We start from the raw sequence: 20,621 nt of genomic DNA, 5'->3' as shown, positions 1-20,621 counted from the left end.
TGAACAATACACGCTATCCGTCGTTCTGGCGGTTTTTCAGTCGACTTCAAAGAAATTTTCCCAGCACAGCACTGTTAATGTGGACTTGATTATCCACTTGTCGCTAGGTGGATTCGGCGACATAGCACAGAAAATATATATTTACATTGTAAAAATACTTGACCAGATTTAAATTTGTGCCGCAATAGTTATTTTCCTAACAAGTGCAGAAAGTCATACTTTTCCGCACGCGACTGTAGTTTGCCGAACGACGCGAAGCGGGAGTTCGGCAAGCAGTCGAGTGCGGAAAAGAGACTTTCTGCAAGCGTTAGGGACAATATTTTTTCTACGAGTCTTTAAAAAATGACCAAATCTTAATCAATTAATTTAATTAATATGAAAATACATACACAAATTAATTCTTTGACAAGGTTGTCAAAACTAAAATTTCAGCATAATTGGTTAGCATGACGACGATATTGGTTTCCATGACGACGATTCAAAACCACTGTTACTGTCTACTGATTTGACTTTCGAATATTATGTCAAAATTATTTTATTTCATCGAATTCTCGCGTTAATTTCATTAAAACATGAACACAATAAGATATATTTGAAATAAATTAGTAAATAATATCTAAATATTTAGTTTATTGCATGTATTATAATTACTTTAAGGCCATATTAACATATCTAAATTAACACGCTTGTGGAAAAGTAAAACGTTCTAAACTAAAATGAGAAAAAAAGAAAAAAAAATAAAAAAAAAAATAATTTAATAAAATAAAAAGATACTAAGATCTAAACCTCCGCGAGGTTGAATCGAGTTTAGGTCTTAGCGCGATAAAAAAATATACAAAAAAAAAAAAAAAAAAACAAATGTAATAAAAAAAATGTTAAAAAATATAATAAAAAAAATAATAAAAAAAACAGAGTAAAAAAAACAGTAGTACTAATAGTTTTAAATTTAGATACTAAGCATATATTTTGTAAAAGAGAGAATTCAAAACACATTGACTGGCCAGTTGGTTGCTTAAACCAGTGCCAATAAAACATAAACACACACACACACAAACTAAAATGCGTGCGCGAAAGTAGACATTTTTGCACGCAAAAAACATTTTTTTCTGTATTTTAAAATACAACACACACACACAAATTTTTATTGATGTGGATCCGCCTTTAGGAAGAATTTGTTTATAATATAATTGGAAAAAAGCATGATTACAAATCAAACAAGATGTTTTTTTGCCTTGGCCAGCAAATCTGAAGAGAATATTAATTAAAATTAATCACCCGGAAGTGCTTCCAAGAAAATTTTCAGATTAATTTTCTCTGTAATAGGTATCGCTACCGCTAGAGCATCCGATAAGCAGAATTATTTTTAGACAGCTTGGTTTCGTTGGTTTTGTTTCGATTCAGAGATGTTCGTGTAGCCCCACTGAAGACGTCTGGAGAGACAGAAACGTAAATATGGGGATGGTGGATCACCTCTGAACTGAAATGAAACATATATGCTGTTTTTTAATTTTTCATTTTACTCATATTTTGAGTACACGGAATCAACTTTCGTTGGAATTTTTTCCTAGACGAATAGACGGAATGTGACTGCATATTGTAGAGTCCCATTTGTCTCCTTTATTCGTCGTCTCCTTACCTTATAAATTGTAAAAAGCATACATTCAGGAAAGTGGTTCCAAGAGAATTTTCAGATTTATTGTTTAGATCTGGGACTTCTCATTTCTCTGAAGAGAATAATTTGGAAATAGGCCGCAAAATATAATGTTGATATCATTCTACCTGATATAATGACGAAGGAGTTGAGTTTACGGACAGACAGACGGACGGACAGGCATACGTGGATAATTCAACATTTTCACAGTTTTTCAAAATTGGGTGAAAACAACATCTTAAATTAGGTATACCATTAACTACTAAACCAAATTAAAAACAAAGTCAACATGTGGAGCTTATCAATAAATAAACAAACAGATTATGTAAACATCACAGCAATAATTATAAATATCATAATATTTTTTTAAGTTAATATTAACGAAATATATACCATTATAAAAACAATAAATAACGAAAAAATATATTTTTGATAATTGTCAGCACGATCTCAAAAGTTAAACGAATCCAGCGAAGGGCGATTTCCTATTCTTTGAAAATTACAAGCAAATGACTAGTGATGCACACCAATGTGTGCTTTCAGTCACGACTTACGGCACCGAAACACTGTCGTTTACTCAAGCCACAGCAACCAAACTTAGATTGGCCCAAAGAAGAATGGAACGGTTACTACTTGGACTAACTCTCAGAGACATGGTTAGAAAAGAGTAAATCATAAGGACAGGCGTCACAGATGTCATAGAGCGAGTAACATGGCTGAAGTGGAATTGGGCTGGTCATGTAGCTAGAATGAAGGACGTGAGGTGGGCCCAAAATATTACAGTGTGGAGACCACGAGCAGACAGAGCAAGTAGAGGTAACCCACCTACACAATGGACAAACCACATAAAAAGGACAGAACTGGAAGAAATTAGGGGAGGCCTATGTTCAACTTTAGATGCGGAAGGCTGGATGATAATGATGAAGAAGGAGTGATTAGTATTATTGAGAGAGTAATAAAGTTTTAAAGCCAAATCATAATTAATAAATAGCAAAAACAACAAAATTGGCGATATCTCCAAAGCATTAAACCAATAAGCATCTTAATCTTGGATTCTGTAACACAAATAACATTATTATCACGATATACACTGCTCGTCAGAGAAAACGGGCCACCCACAAAATGGGTCATTTTTGATGTCTCGAATTTCCTAAACCTGTTTAGTGGTGAAATTTTCGATTTAAGTGATTTTTTAATATGTTATAGCCTTATTCTTTAACAATATCGCTGTAACAATATTGTTGCTAGACAGGTAAATTGTCATTGTATACCGGGTGTACCAATCAAACAGTGTTTTTTCTCAAAGTTCACCACACACTGTGGAATATTCTAGCATTTATAAAATACTAAAATTAGAGCCCAACTACAGCCTTAGGTTTTCTTAACATTATGTTTTTTTATTAATTCGCTTATGTTGGATAATAAAAAAGTTAGGTTTTTAACAACTAGCCATGTTCTTCATCAATACAAGATATTTCTAAATAAGTATGGCAAACTTTAATGGGTAATTGTACATGAAAAACTAATGACCGTTTACTTGATAAACATTTGTCCGCAAATGCTTCGTTTCCGAGATACGGGATGTTTAATTTTTTCTTACAAACTAACGATTTATTGATTGTTTTGAAACCGTTTGAGATATGTAAATGAAATTTGGTAGGTTTTAAGACATAACATATTTTTTAACATGCATTCAGAGCCAATTTAATTTTTTTTTCGACATATCAGGGGCCCTGTATGTTGGAGACCCCGTATAATTGATACGGCTGATATAATACGGCTCTAGCTACTCCCCTGGCTCATCAGAAAAGTACTAAGAGGCAAAAAAGTTTTAAAAATATTGTATTTAACTAATGGTTCCACAATAATAATTTAATTGGAATGTACACTAAAGTTTGGGAGCGTTTAACACCTTGGCTGCGTTTAGAGATATTTATAAACTTACGTTGAGTGCATTACGAGACATATATGTCCCGTATGGCTCATTTGACATAGTGCGTTACGACACAGCCGACGCAGCCAACCGTTAATGCAATACGAGGTATATTTGTCCCGTAACTTAGCCAAGGTATTAAGGGAAAAACCCCCATAAAATTTTTACGGGGTGCACAAATTTCACTGTTATTTTTTTAAAGATGTACCTGTCTCATTAAAAAATCTCTAATAATAGTTTTCGATATACATATTGGAAAATATATCGAAAAGTCCCAGAATGTGATTTAATTTATGACCTACCTTTTTGTTACACCCTGTATATTAATTTACTTTGTATGCATTTTCTATAGGTAATCCATAGTCATGGACATAGCGATGGACATCATCACGATTTCCACAACGAAGATGAAATGGATGATGTTGACGTTGTAGGGGAGGTAGGGGAACACGGAGAAAATGACACGTTCCACCTAATGACAGATTCGTCCCTAGCAGAATCTCTTAAGAAAAAGGTAAACCATTTATTACCAATTTATTTTCTTTATTGTATTTTTAAGATGACCCTTATTGCATGTAATTACAATCTTATTCGTTGCTGCCAAAATTGCATTATATTCTATTCTATTCTATTCTATTGTTTTATGTCCTATTGTAGTGTATTGTATTTTACTCTTTAATTTTTTCTATCTTTTTATCTCTTTCTCCCGCTTTCTCTCTTGACTCCGTACTAGTGTTATCATGAATATCTTTAACAGATCTTAAAAGATCCCTTATTTTAGGTTAGAGTATTATGTTGGGTTATGACTGGACCAGACAACCATGAGAAAAAAGCAAAACATGTCAAGGCAACATGGGGAAAGAGATGTAACACTTTATTATTCATGAGTTCAAAAGCAGGTAACGTGAATATTTTATGTCGTAGTCGTAGTCTATTATAAAATAAAGGTACTCCGCAGTCTCTAAAATTTAGCTCAACTTATTGTAGTCAGTTATTCTTGTCAACTTACACATTATGCTCAACGATGTCTAACGATAATCCAAACCGTTGCAAATTCGTAAAATCGACTTTACTAGTTGCTTTGCTATCTGAACTGGCCTCTAGATTGACATTCTTACTTTGCAAATGGTTTTTAATGACAGGGCAGATCAACAACAGATGCAATCTTCATTTTAAGACGGAATTGATGGAAGAACACAGGAATAAAGAAACAAACGCTCATATGGTATTCATTGATCTTGAGAAAGCATATGATAGAGTTCCTCGAGAGATTCTGTGGTGGGCACTCAATAAGAAAGAACTTACTGGTGAATATGTAAACATTGTGAGAGATATGTATGAGGCAGTAACGACTAGTGAAGACAAAATTAAAAATGGGTGTATTAGGCAAAGTCTAGGTGTAGCCCCAATTTGATGCTAAAATGAGAGAGCATAAGTTAAGATGAATTCATGTTCAATGTCTAGACGTTAATCTCCCAATACGAAGAATTGCCGAAGTGCAGATTCCTGGAAGGAGTAGGAGAGGAAGACCAAAGAAGACCTGGGGGAGACGATTAGGCAGGACATGTTGCTAAAGGTCATTAATATTGATAAGACACCAGATAGAATTGTATGGAGAAATGCAATTAAGGAAGCCGATCCCGCATAGAGATAAGTCAAAGAGAGTGATGAGATGTTCTAACAATAAAACACTGAAAACGCTTGTTTTCTACACCCGCAAAATTTATTACAACTAAGTGACTACAGTTTTTTTGGCAGAGTGCCTTTCTCAAGTGATGATCACTTGAGAAAGGCACTCTGCCGATACAGCTATAGTCACTTAGTTGTAATAAATTTTGTGGAAGTATAGAAAACAAACGTTTTCAGTGTTTTATTGTTAGATCAAATGAACTTCCATCAAGTAACGGTCGAATCCATTAATATGTAAAGTTGTTTATCCATTAATTTAGTATGTTATAATCATTATTTAAGTTATTTTATTTGTATCCTTTAATCTGCTGTTTTAGATCCAAATCTACCAGCAATACCATTGAACGTAAGTGAAGGAAGAAATAATCTCTGGGCTAAGACCAAAGCTGCTTTTAAATATGTTTACGATAATCACATAAATGACCATGATTGGTTTATGAAAGCGGACGATGATACGTAAGTTATATCTTATCTAGGCCTGGATCCCGCGTACCAAAAAAAGTTGGTTAATAGCAAGCTGAAAATTTGTTAGTAGCTTAAGGGTGTCTAGTCCGACAAACTTTGATGTATGGGAACACTGGAACAGGGGAAGTTTTAATAATTGTGGAACAGATTACAGGTTTCGAACGTCAGATTACGAAAACGTCCCATGTATTTTGTCGGACAGAACTTCCAACTGATTTGTTACACTTTTATTAAACTCTCATGCAAAAATCAGACTGCTATTTACCACCAACATAATTCCTGTCATTTGACATTTACTACATGTCGGACTAAATGACTATTAAAATGCCCAACAATATTTGGCGGAGAAACATTTTTTCGTATATTATACTTTATAACTTTTCCCAAAAATGGCCTATTCTCCGATAATCAGCCCAGACTATATGTAAAGTTTGCTATTGAATAAACTTGAAAACAACCTGCTTGTTTTCACAATTATAAACTTGTCAGAATGACACGTTCCACAATTAAAATCACGCTTTAGAATTAAATCTTTTCCTGTTCCAGTGTTCCCGTATATTAAAGTTTGTCCGACTAGACACCGTTAAGCTATTTACATATTTTCAGCTAGCTATTAATAAACTTTTTTTTGTTCACAAAAGTTCCTAATCTTTGCTTGGTGAATATCCGAATTATTGTGGTATTATCTTAAAAATACTATACTGACGCAGAAAAGGCAGTAGAGGAAGCAAAATTTCAACTTTATAGATATTAAACGACTTGAGATTGGGCAAATTCGGGTTTTTCAATATTTGTTAACAAAGTGATAATAACAATATGACAGTCGTGATGTCACACTTCGACTGTCAGTCTTAAAATCCCTTCGTATTTTTCTATAGTGATCAGCGCGGTAGTAAGCGACAAAATAACGCAAAAGATGGAAAACATTAAATTGTGAGATAACAAGAAATGAAACTAGTGGAGGTGGGAAATTTAGCGATAAAAACCCATAAACTTACATTATATTTATTGTTTCCCACCTTTAAACGTGTGCCAAACTCGTCCGATGCGCCTAAAGGTGGGAAACAATAAGTAGAATGTAAATTTCTACGTTTTTATCGCTAAATCTTCCACCTCCACTAGTTTCATTTTTTTTATCTCACAACTTAATGTGTTTTCCATCTATTAGTTATCCGGATATCTAAGCAGATTTACTTAAAGCAAATTTCTATTAATGTATTGATACATTATCACAAAATTAATAGTAACATTTCAAATAATCTCTTGTTTTTGTAATTCACACATAAAGCATACACATAAGATCGTCCTCCGCGGCCTCAGAGTGTACCACTTGACCTATAATCATGGTTAGCACTCCAATCGGATAGGGAAAATTCTCTATTAAACTTATGGAGATCTATTTTGTAGGTATGTGATAGTGGAAAATCTGCGGTATATGTTGCTACCATTAAGTCCCGATACACCAATTTACTATGGTTGCCGATTTAAGCCGTACGTTTCACAAGGATACATGAGTGGGGGAGCAGGTTATATACTAAGTAGAGAAGCGTTAAAACGATTTGTTGAGGTAATATAATAGAATATATCTGTTAAGTGTTTTTGGCATTATACTGCATTTTCTTCATATTCATTTTTATTATCTGTATTTTCAAGATATGTAATTGTTTCTTGCGTCGTATTACTAAAGTATATTTTAATAAATAACTCTGTAATTTTGAAGACTATATATCAACTAGTAGGCTAGTTTCAATGACTACACAGAATGTCACTGAAGATGATCTGATTAGATCGAAAACGTTCTGACGTTTTTCTATAATCCATTTGGATGACCTTTTTAAGTTTTTAATAAATTTTATACCATTATACACACCGAAGTTTTTTACTTCTACTGTAAATTTTTTAACTATGGTATACAGCCAATCACTGGGACTTTCACTGTAATTTGTATACGTTTATAAATCAAACTGTCATTTTTTTATGCAGAATTACCCCTTAAAGTTGGTCATACTTATTTAAAAACACCCTGTATTGATGAAAAACATGGCTAGTTGTTAAAGTACCTAACTTTTCTATTATCCAACATAAGCGAATGAATCAAGAAACAATATTAAGAAAACCTGAGGCTATAGTTGGGTTTTAATTTCAGTATTTTATAGATGCTAGAATATTCCACAGGGTGTGACGAATTTTGAGAAAAAAATACAATTTGATTTGTACACCCGGTATACAATGACAATTTACCTGTCTAGCAACAATATTATTACAAGAATAAGGCTATAATATACTAAAATCAGACAACAGGTTTAAGAAATTCAAGACATCAAAAATGACCCATTTTTAAGATGGTACGTTAATTTCTTGGACACTACAGATAAATACATTTTTAAGGTGTCCGGATTTTTTTGACTAGGAGTATATTTTAGCTGTTGGTTTTAACATTATCAGATATCCACGCCATATATTTTTTACAATATCACAAGAATAATACAATAATTATACAGTGGCGGATCTAGACATTTGCTTTGGGAGGGAAAATTTGCCTTAGGGGGAGGGGGGAACTTCCTATGAAACACCAACTAAAAGACACAAATAATAACTTATAATGTGTGTTTATTGGATTCAATTTCTTGTCTGTCTGTCGGTGGTTTAAGTTTCATGTCAGCTAATATATTTTTATGTTTCAACAATTTTTTTTTAATTTTGGAACCTGTTAGGGGTGGGGGAAATTTCTCCATTTTCCCTCCACGTAGGTCCGCCACTGTAATTATTCAACATAATTATTATTAGTATTTTTTTAAATAATTTTAATATTTTAGAAAGCGCTGCCAGACAAAGGGAAGTGTAGACAAGATAATGAAGGCGCAGAAGATGTAGAAATGGGAAAATGTTTAGCAGCAGTAGACGTGGCCGCAGGTGATGGGCGAGATCCCGAGCTCAGAGGAAGATTTTTTCCTTTTGCCCCCAGCCATCACTTAATTCCTGGACATGTCGATAAAAATTTTTGGTACTGGAAATATATTTATTATAATGAAACTCAGGTAAATATGATCGGTTGAATTATCTTTATAACACATATTTTAACAACGTAATCTCTAGTTTATTGTTTCTTCTACTACCCTGCTGAAATCTTTGAAACCCATCATTATGACTCATTTCTTTATACATATATTGGCACTGCCGATTAAGTCGTATCCTGTATTACTGTTTTTATTTGCATGCATCTGCATTCTAAGCCGTTAAGTAGTCTTAACCTTTCGATGACCAACCTTTTTTTCTTACACGTATGACCAACGGGAGTCAAAAATGACCCCTGGCCAAAAATGACAATTGACAAAAAAATTAAGTTGTTCCAAGGAATAAAATAATATATTCATTAGAGAGATATTGCAAATTTAACTCAGCCTACGTTGCGCTATTTACACCGCGCTATTTTGACAGAATTGACATTTCTCAGACGTTTCATAAATGCAGATATTGCTCAACATTTTGGTTGCGGTATTTTACGGCTCAATTAAGATTAGTTATTTATCTAATTTGTCCTCAAAATCCAGAATTTAATTTAGATGGAAGAAAGGTTTGTATTTTCTTCCAAATAGAAATGTAAGAGAAACAAATGATCCTTGAATGTTCTTATAAATAAAAGATTTTCCTGTTGCACTCTTCATGTTTTTCTGAACTAACGTCAAATTTTCTGTAGAAGTCAATGGATTTTGACATAAAACTTGTTTTAATAAACACAAATCGTCATCAGACGTAAATCTAATTCGTTTGCTACTGTCTGAAGTACCCATTTTAGCAAATTATTACGAATAAATTTGGTTTAAATGAAAGATAAACAACAAACATAACCTGAAAACGAAATAGCGCAACGAATACCGCACAGCGTAACGACTCCTGTAATAACGGCAGGCCGTATTTTCAATAACGCAGCGTAAGCCAGATATCACATCTGCGCATGCTCTACTGTCAAAATAACGCGTGCTGTAATACAGCAAGTGCAAAAAAGACTCAGCAATATCTCTCTATTATTTTGGTGTTAGTGTTGTATCAATAAATGACTAATAAATATTAGTAAAACCCATTTTTAATTATTACATCTGAACAAAAACAGGAAACATCTTTTTGAAAAAACTAGAGAAATTTGAAAACATAGACTAATTTACGTTGCCACAGACACAACAAACATTTTTTTTAATATTGCAATGTTCCTTGCAGTCAAAATGTTTGCATTTTCTGAATTTTCAGAATTTTCTGTCTGATGATGGACTACGAATTTTACATTGGCCATGTTTCTTGAGATTTCCAGTTGGCTCTGCATCTTCAGAATCTTCTGAAAATTTTGTTAGTACCATATCTATAGTTGTTTGAATGTGTTTATGTAAACCTTGACGCGGTCGGGATGGTATAAAGGGTGTAACTAGCTCAAGGGCCAAATCTTGAAGAAAGAGCCTCCTTTCTTCAAGAATAGATTTTGAGAATGCGCAGTGCAAAATTACTCTGAATTCCACATAATTGACGGTAGGTATTTACTCAATATAAAATTGCAACATGGAAGGCCAAGAGGGGTCGTCTTTGACCCCAAATTCAGAAAAAAAATTTATTCGTGAAATATTTTTTTATTACCAAATGTGTGGGTATCTAGAATGATATTAAAGTCAGATAAAAAAAGAATGAATTAAACATTGAAAATAGTTCTAAATTTATTAAAAAATCAGACGTTAAACAGTCAAAATTGAACCTCGCTTGGTCATCCGAAGGTTAAGATTGCTATTCGATCTTCTATTCAATTTTTAAATGTATTTTGTATTTCATATTTGTACAGCTCTCTTCTATTATACCTCTTTATTTGAATACCATTTGGTCTATGAGCTGAAGGCCTCATTTGTTTCATCTTTAGACTCACCAGGCAATGGTTCGAATTTGAATCTGTCCCTCCGTAGTTGCAGCTATGTTGCATAAACATAAGCTTTTCATCTAGTATAATATGAAGAATTTGATTTATTGTTTAACTAGCCAGAGATGTCCAAGTTAATCCATAAAAATTGAAAAATAATTGCTCACAAAACTTTTTTTAAGTTGGTATAAGTGCCTTCTTGATACATTTCTACACAAATCTTAGTTCCTACTTACTATAACCCATTTAAAATTGTACACTTGCTCCAAGATGAACCACAAATCAATCTTTAAAAACATTACAAGTTTAAAAGACTTTGGACGCGTTTTGGCCCAACACGAGCCATCATCAGCACCTACAGGTAACAAAAATAGAAAGAAGAAAAAATCACCACAAACATTAAAATTTTTTTAAATTTTTTTGCTTCACATGTTGTGGTACAGGAATTATAATTGATAAGAAAAATTATATAAGGAGGTAGTACGTACTCTTGTGGATAATCTATGACCCAGCCTGAATAAAATGAGTACCTTGGGTACTCTGGCTATGTACTATGCCTCTGGCTATATACCAACGGATTGGCTGCTATCGACTTTTGTGACAATACCTAAAAAAGCAAATGCGAAAATATGTAGTGACTACCGAACGATCAGCTTGATGAGTCATATTGTAAAGATATTTCTACGAATTTTGCACTCTAGGATGTATCAAAAAGTAGAATAACAACTTGATGATACACAGTTTGGATTCCTCAATAACCTTGGAACCAGAGAAGCACTATTTATTATTCAGGTTATGTTACAGAGATGCAGAAATGTCGGACATACGGTTTATATGTGTTTCATTGACTTTGAGAAGGCCTTTGATCGAGTAAAATATACTGAAATGATTTCCTTTCTTCAGCAGGTGGGTATTGATGATAACGATCTACGCATTATTAAAAATCTTTACCGGCATCAACGTGCAAACATCAGGACTGGCCGGTACACTTCTAAACAACTTCAAATTTGAAGAGGAGTAAGGCTCCACTAATTTTGTCTCCACTAATAATTAACATCTATTCTGAGTTTGTTTTCAAGAAAGCAGTAAACAATGTTCAATGTATGTGGTATCAAAATGAATGGCGTCAATATTAATAATTTGAGATACGCGGATGACACTATGTTAATGTTAATTGCAAGCAATTATGAAGAACTTCAACATCTGATCAATAGGATTACCACAACGTGTGATGAGTATGGACTAAAGCTAAACACCGCAAAGACCAAGGTGATGGTTGTCAGTAAGACGCCAATACAACCGGAAGTAGTAACAGCTCATGGTGAACAACTGGAGAGAACTAATAGTACAACCTATCTTGGCTGTAATCTAAATAAGAACTGGGACATGACCAAATAAATTAAAATATGTATAGAGAAGGCCAGTGCTACATTCTTTAAGATAACGAAACTCTTATGTGGAAACAGCATTACGTTGAATCTGAATATTAGATTAGTGAGATGTTATATTGTGTTTTCTACTCTTTTGTACGGTGTCGAAGGTTGGACTTTAATGAATACACTTCTTAAAAAACTAAAAGCCTTTGAAATCTGGGTGTATCGGAGAATCCTTCGAATAATTGGGTGGATAGAGTTCGTAACGAACTTGTTTTGCATCGGATGGGAATAGTCACAGAAGACGACAGAACAGTTAAAAATCGAAAACTTAAATAATTTTGCTATGTTATGCGACACCAAGAGAGATATAATATACTCCATTTAATAATACAATTCAAGGTAAACGGAAGAAGAGAGCCAGGTTGAAGAAGAGCGTCATGGCTTAAAAACCTGAGAGAATGATTTAACAGATCTTCTGCGTCCCAAGTTGATAGCCAACGCTCGGTAATCGAGCACGGCACATGAACAAGAAGACCTTTGTTAAAACCAGAGGTAATAATCGGTTGAAGCGTAGCACTGGCCCTGTTACCTTCCTTGTATACCGTAGGTCCTAGAGATAGCAGACTTCCATGCTATAATCCCAAAGCCGCATTAGCGGTATAAAACGGGAGACTGTTATTACTATCTTGGATAGAGTGTATTTTTAGACCACATTTGTAAGTATGAATACATCTTATCTTTTCCTAGTACCAATTTAAAATATTTTTATACATATTATCCTGACTGAACTACGCAAATATTTAATGAAAATGAAAATAATCGGATTCTTTTTGATTCAAATCGAGTCATCCTCTGACACCGTGTTTCGGGGTCTACCCTTTTTCAAAGAGGCTTTGCAATAAGACTCTTGGGTAGACCCCGAAACACGGTGTCAGAGGATGGCAAGAGACTCGATTTGAATCAAAACAAAACCGATTATTTTCATTTTTGTTTTATAACATACTCTGTATGAAGTAAAAAAACAGACGTACTCTCAATTTTTTTTACTTTTTTACTTTTTACTTTTTTACGTTTCTTACTTTTTTTTACTTCATTCAAAATGAACTCTCACATGCAACCCATTCAACATTTAACATACTCTGTATTTATTAGAGTAATAGTTTCATATGGGTAATCTGCGATTCATTCTTCTTCTTCTTCTTCTTCTTCTTTTGGCATCATAATCCTGAATGGGTCTTTGCCTGTCTGGCTATGTTCTTCCATTCAGATCTCTCTTGTGCCCTTCTCCTCCATTGTCTTATATTCATCCATCTCGTCCTGGGCGTTCCTTTTTTTCGCCTTCCTACCGGCTTCCACTGTAATATCTTCTTTGTAGTTTTCGTATCTTCTTATCGCTTAACATGTCCCAGCCATGACAGTTTTTGACTTTTCACAAATCTTACAATGTCATACCCCTGATTCAGATCATTAACCTCGTCATTTCTCCTGATTCTCCATGTGCCGTCTTCCTCTTGCACCGGGTCATATACTTTTCTCAGTATCTTTCTCTCTAATGTTGGGCTTTATCTTTTTTTGTCATTACCCAGGTTTCACAACCATAGGTATGTGAGTTAAGGGGTAGTGAAGCGCAATACATGATGTCGTATCCTGTTAGCATCACTCAGCCTCTCCTACTCAATTCCTATTTTCATTTCCAAGTTGGTACACACCGATAACCTGAGCAACCCATGTTGCTTTCTGCACAGAGATGGCCTCTAAATACACATTTGAGGCCACCAGAAGGGGAGATTAGATATGTAAGTTCAGTCTAGAACACGCTGGTTTTTCCCCTTCAAATTAAGTGTATACTAATATATTATACGAAGCAAGTGGACTGTATTATTCTAATTAAGATCAAGTAAAATGAAACAGAAAATAGCTCAAAATACATTTAATGGTGAAACAAGGAATAAATTATAAACTCACACAAATATATTGAAAATCACGACAAATAGATACAAATTATGAAAGCTGAGAAAAACCCTTTTACGAAATTACATAAATATTTCCCTTGACCTAAAACCAAATCAGCTGTTAAAATATCGTAAAGGAAGTACAACAATAATTAATAATATTCTAAACAGCTGGCTGAGACGACAAAATATGATACCTTAACGGCACGTTTTTTTAAAGAAGAAACTAATTGGTCACACAATATTAGGGTATCAAGAACGTTAAAAATATATCAAAACAATATTAAACTTCGGTTAGGTCAATGGAATATAGAAGAGTATAATCAAAGGAAATTATTTTATTATGAGCGTTTACTACGAGAAAGGTACCCTATTAAAATCATAAAATCAATATATGGATGTAATATATGTCAATAAAGTGTAATGCTAAATAAAACACATGCAATAATTATTATAATACGATACAACACAGAAAAATGTAGAAATATGTTTAAAATGAATGTCTGCAAATTCGCGCACTTCGCGACGTTAAAAGTTATTTGGAGAAAAAGGGTATCTGATGATACCACAGCAACGTAAAATCTACTCTAAAACTTATTTTGGTACAAAAACCCCTCTCAGGGACCACACTCAGGGACGTACAATGCAGCAGGACATCACCTCCCAGCAGAGCAGCTCAGGAACGATGATGTATTTTCGTTCCGCGACGTAGTTAACATAATTAAAATGATGGCATTTCAACACGTTCCCAATAGTAATAAACCAAGTTGTAATTAAAAGTTCGTATATTTATAGTTCATAACAGCTCACATATTAGACCCGACCCTTTTTTACGATGTCTAAGAGCAACCCACGTTTTCGAGACAGTATTTTTACTATACGGGAAGAACCATAAGTTACAAAGAAAATTGCGGAACTGCAACAACCCCACTGGAAATTGGGTAACCAACCCCAGTGGAAGGTAGGATTGGGGCTGATGAAGAAGGGAGCCTTGGTCCTCCGATGAATGGGGGTTTGAGCGAAGGGCTAACAACCCTTCCCTGTAAAACTCCATTGTTGCGAATACAATGGTTAATCTGCGATCCATTATTGGAATATTTTCCTAGCGTCGTCGGTTTGGTACTTTAGTACCTGTGTTAACAGATTACTTAATTCGTTGTAGACATTCATTTCACTCATTTCAAATATTAAATGGTTATTTATTTCTATCTTTTAGGGAATGGATTGTTGTTCTGATAACGCTGTATCTTTCCATTACATCGAGCCTAGTATGATGTACGCCATGGAATATATGATATATCATTTGCGACCATTTGGAATTGCCTATAAGCCAGCATTACCAGAAAATCTTGACACGATAAATAGAGACACTGCCGATTGATAAAAAAATTTAACAGAATATTAGGCATTATTAAGGCAGGTTACTGTTAATAAGATACCCAGAAAATTCTGCAACTGTACAAGCGTCAAAAGAAGAAATATAAAAAATAAATTAAATTTCTTAAAATAATTTAATACCTTATAATAGTGGTTAAACATGGCCAGCAAGCTTACAATTTATAATAATATTCCAAAGTCTCTCTATCATTGACTTTCCTTTCCTATGTCTACTTTTTGATACATTTTTGCAATTGAATGAAGTTTCTTGGTTAAGATTTCGTATACTACCTTTTCTTCGATTTCTGGTACAAGTAGACGAATTTCTTTCAGTTTTATGAATTATTATTTTCACATTTTTCCCACTATCATCATCATCATAAATCAGGCAATCGCGTCCACTGCTGGACATAGGCGTCCCGCAGTTCTTTCTAGTTTTTCTCTGCACTGTGCCGCTTTTAGCCAGTTTTCCGCTACTCTTTTTATATCGTCGGTCCTTTTAGTCGGTGGTCATCCTCGGCTTCTTTTCTAATTTCTGGGCCTCCATTCCATGATTCGTAGTATCCACCGTCCATCTTGTGTTCTAGCTAAGTATCCTGTCCAGTTCCACTACGCGTCGTAGTTATTTCGATGACGTCTTGAACTCCTGATCGCTGCCTGATTTGTTGGTTTGTTATGTGATCTCGAAAGCTCTCACGTTCAGCATTGCACGTTCCATTGCTCGTTGTGTAACTCTGAGTTTATTTGCGGATTTTTCGTAAATGTAAAAGCCTCTGCTCTATAAGTTTGTACATACAAAACACATTGGTTATAAACATTTCGCTTGAGAAATATGGGAATTGAACTTTTTAGAATATGGCTTAATTTGCCAAATGCTGCCCATATAAGGCCTATTCGCCTCTTTATTTTTTGTGTTTTTGATTGTCTCTGCTTATTTTGATTTCGTGTCTCAAATATTTGTAAGTGTCTGTTTGTTATATTATAGTATTATTGTCAATAGTTATGTTTCCAATCATTACCAGATTTGTCATAAGTTTAGTTTTCTCAGTTTATTTTTAATCCTGCTTTCTCAGACAGAGTTTTCAGCGAATGTATCATGGAAACTGTATCTTGCAAGTTACCTAAGATTAATGCATCATCCGCAAACCTCAGATGATTTAATCTTTCTCCATTGATCTCTCTTTCTCTATTGATGCCTATATCTTGCCTTGAGTATTCTTAAATATTGACTCTAGAATTAAAGCTACCTTGAACAATTTTGGTGAAATATTGTCTCCTTTTTTCCCACTATAGTACATATCAAAATTGAACATTGTATTAAATGGTTATTTGAATCCGAATATTCAATATGTGCATAATTGCACTGCAAATAAGTTTCGATTTTGCACAGTATTTAAATAATTTACAAACTCTGGTTTGATGCAATAAACAAGTAGTGACTAGTTTATTGTGAATTTAATTCTCTATTGAGTTGTCGATACATGTAACTGTTTGGCTCTTCTTCCACCACCGCAACGTAACTACAACTCGACTGCAATGCAACTCATCATCATCATCAATGGCGTTACAACTCTTCGTTAGTCTTTGCCGCGTTTACAATTGCCTTCCATATTTGTCGGTCCTGTGCCACTATTTCAATCCCATTTGTATCAATCCCATTTTCTCCAGATCTTCTTTGACTTCATCTTTCCACCGTTTTATAGGCCGTACTGCAGACGTTCTTCCATCTGGCCCTTCTCAGAACACATAGTTTATAAGGCGATTGTCGTTACTGCGTATCACAAGCCCTGCCCATCTGAGTATATTGGTCTTTATATATCTGACTAGATTTTCCTTTCCGAATAGAGACTCTAACTCGTTAATGTATCTGCGCCTCCATTCCTTTGTCACGCTGTCTCCGCAAAGACCATATATTATTATTCGAAGAATTTTACGTGCCCACACTAGCAATTTATTTACTTCTCTTTTTTAGCGTCCATGTTTCGCTTCCATACGCGACTGCTGGTCGTATTATAGTCTTATATATCTGGATTTTTTACCTCGTGAAACAAGTTTTGACTTCATGACTGACAAGCCAGTTGAATCGCGATGAGTTGCGTGTCAATTCGTTTTAGGCCGCGTTTCAGTTGCGTTGGTGAGAGGACTTTGTGCTAAAAGCGCGTGTCCGACTCCTAGTTGACTGTATGGCAATTATAACGTGACTATATATGCAGTAGACTTGCAATAGGGAACTTGCACATTTTTTTTATTACATAATAATGTTCAGTTTTGTATAAAAATGAGATTTCCAAAATTTCGCGCTTCAAAAACTAATAATAACTTAGAAGTACAAATTTAAAGTCTTCGGTATCTTAAAATAGTTCAAACGACCCGTGACGTTACAGAGTTTAACTATATGGTTCCGTTTATGGTTATATTTAGGAATATTCTTCTTCTTCTTCTTTAGTTTATTGGCCTCCACCTACTTGGGTATTTGTCCAGCTCGTCGTCGAGGAATAAAGGAAAAATATTTATATTCTAATGACGTTTATCGTATGTCATTGTAATAAATATATACCAGTTTGTTAAAATTGGAGTTTGATACAGTTTTTGAAGGAAATGAAAGAAGGTTTACTATTGAAAATAAAACCATTTTGTAAAAGTACAAGTTTTCTATGAATAGTTCAAACGATCAAAAACGTTTATAATGTCTAATTTAAAATTATGCTTTTTCTCATGAGCATCTTTCAGTGTGCCACAGTTTTTCGATTTCATTCTAACGCATTAAATTGTATGTGACAGAAAAAAACATACGTCGGTGATTACATTTCATCGGTGACATTTATAACATTTATTCTAGTTGTCAATAGATGGCGCTATAATAAAAAAAAATTATTTACGAATTATGTAATATTATATCTACGAATATAATCTGTACAATTTATAAAAGACTATACAAATCAAAGAAAATACCATTTTATAAATGCAATAAACACAATTGATTTGTTTTTATGCCAAATTGCAAATAAAATGTGACAACTGTCAGATTTAACTAAAATGTCATGTTGGAATAAATGTCATAAATGTGTATTATCACGGACTTATCTTTTTTCTATCATTTGTGACGCACTGAAAAATGCTCATGAAAAGAAGCGTATACATACAATTGGTGTAGAATGTAAACATACAACCCCGTGACGTCACAACGCGTTTTTGGCTGGCTGGTATAAGTTGAATTTTTAGTCGTCTTTAGGGGCCAAACGAAAGACAAACAAAACTTTTTATCTTTGATACATGTTCTAAATTATGTTCCGTTATGATTTATACTATTTTTTTCGAATTTAAAATTTTATGCAAGTTCCTTATTGACTTGCGACGGTAAACGACGAGCCTTAGAGCGAATGTGACTTTCCTCTGAAAACTATACATTTTTTAAGAAATCAGCATCTTATTCAAACCATGACAAATATATACTGTCCATGCAGTTGCATAATCATCTCAAGATGTATGTATGTATAAAATGTTTATTGCTAAAATTATAGTTTCGTATCAGACTGGTATAAAAAGTACTTAGATAAATACAAAGGCTGTTATACTTTAGCGTATTGAATGTAAAGATCTATGGATGTATGCATGCATGAATTACGAGTGTATGTATGTATCACATCGTTTCAAAAGTTGTGCATCACCTAAAAGTATGCTCATTTTCATAGTTGATTGTTTCATGAACACCTTTTTTTAGATTTTTGTTTGGTATTTATATAGTTTGGGTAAAGGTTTACTCAAACCTCTTTTTTGTACTCATGCCGGGTGGAAGAAAATAAATATTTTTCGTATGTTAAGTTTGAGACACCCTGTATGGAAGACATGGTACAAGACGGTACAAGTGTAAGTATACATCGAAATCCTATTGCAGTCTTATCTTTTGTGAACATTTTGTTTGATGACTGTCCCTGATATCTTTAGAAACAAAGAAAATAGACGGTTTTATTTTTTAACATGTGTTTTAACCGAAACAAAAGTTTGAGACACCCTGTAGAGAGGAAAAGGTATGGTAAAATAAAAAAACTTAGCGGAATCCGTTAATCTGTTCAAGAAAAAATCAACTATGAAAATAAGCATAATTTTAGCTGATGCATAACTTTTGAATATAATGTGTATTACTATGTATATAGTGTAGATATCAAACTAAATGTTACAGAAGAATTGTATTTTATTGTATCGCAGTGATTTTTTAAAAAAGAATAAAGCGATTCTTGTTACAAACAACGTATTTATTATTTTAACTGTTAAAAAACATACGGGTTGGACCAAAGAATCTACCTCGATATTTGGCAGTAGTTATTAGATTTTTAAGGAAATGACGAAACAGTAGTGAGAACACGCAAAATAGAATTCTATTTTTCTGGCGTCACAATGCGAGAATCGACAGTTGCTAGGCAACGTGACGTCACTAAAATAGAATTCTATTTTGCGTGCTCCCACAGCAGGTCGATTTTTGTTCTAAGGGGGACACATTTTTACGTTACATATATCTGCCATTTGTCAACCCCTTCCCTTTACTTCTCCAACCTCTTATTTTAAATAGGGAATACCTATACCGTGTTCGGCACATCATTAAAAAGGCATTGAGATGGAGTATTCAGACATAATGATCGTTCACGATTTTTTTTTTTCGACATTTACACCGCCTTTGCAAAAAAACTACCAATTCATTTGAAGTACAACACCTATTAAAAAAGTAACGTAACGCCTATGGTTTGCTAACATGTAATTTTTCCTATCACGTAATCAGAGAAATGTTAACAATAGACCAGGCTAGTGATATGCCACTCAATGCATCGGGGTGTAACGCCAATATCAAGTACGGTAGTTTAGCTATCTTTGTCTGTCCTACGAGTGTGAGCGTATCTACCAAGAAGTGGGAGTAATGGAACGACACAGACACAGAGGCGGCGGCCATCATATGCTAGAGAAAGAAAGCTAAGCGCCGGTAGAGAGAGATAGATAGACCACCGACCCTAACTGTTTTTCGGCCCTGGCCTAATCTATGTGTTGTTATATCTATGCACGTAATATTTACTTTTGATATGACAGACAAAAAGACATATTAACAAACCATAGGCGTTACGTTTCATTTTTAAGAGCTGCTTTACTTCAAACGAATTAACAGTTTTTTTGCTAACACCGTGCAAATATCGAAAAAAAACCTTGGACGGTCATCATGTCTGAATACTCTTTGTCTGCCTTTCTAATGACGTGCTGCACATGGTATCTTCCCTATTTAAAAATAAGGGGTTATGGA

At 34.1% G+C, this 20,621-nt stretch overlaps 1 protein-coding gene across 4 annotated transcripts in view; it reads left to right on the top strand.

Moving 5' to 3' along the window:
• The window catches only part of LOC126879924 (glycoprotein-N-acetylgalactosamine 3-beta-galactosyltransferase 1-like), an 80,050-nt gene extending 60,465 nt beyond the window's left edge, over positions 1-19,585 (top strand). For all 4 annotated transcript variants that reach the window (XM_050643274.1, XM_050643273.1, XM_050643271.1 and 1 more), the window contains 6 exons: positions 3,937-4,098; positions 4,366-4,483; positions 5,591-5,729; positions 7,146-7,305; positions 8,555-8,776; positions 15,177-19,585. In XM_050643274.1, the coding sequence (XP_050499231.1) occupies positions 3,937-4,098; positions 4,366-4,483; positions 5,591-5,729; positions 7,146-7,305; positions 8,555-8,776; positions 15,177-15,341 (966 nt within the window). In that variant the 3' untranslated portion in view covers positions 15,342-19,585. The remainder of the gene's footprint in view (positions 1-3,936; positions 4,099-4,365; positions 4,484-5,590; positions 5,730-7,145; positions 7,306-8,554; positions 8,777-15,176) is intronic.
• Positions 19,586-20,621: the final 1,036 nt, after the last annotated feature.

This window comes from Diabrotica virgifera, chromosome 2 (assembly GCF_917563875.1).
Source record: "Diabrotica virgifera virgifera chromosome 2, PGI_DIABVI_V3a".
NCBI classification, from domain to species: Eukaryota; Metazoa; Arthropoda; class Insecta; order Coleoptera; family Chrysomelidae; genus Diabrotica; species Diabrotica virgifera.
The sequence above is the reverse complement of the archived record's forward strand: the minus strand, read 5'-3'. Positions and strand labels throughout refer to the sequence as shown.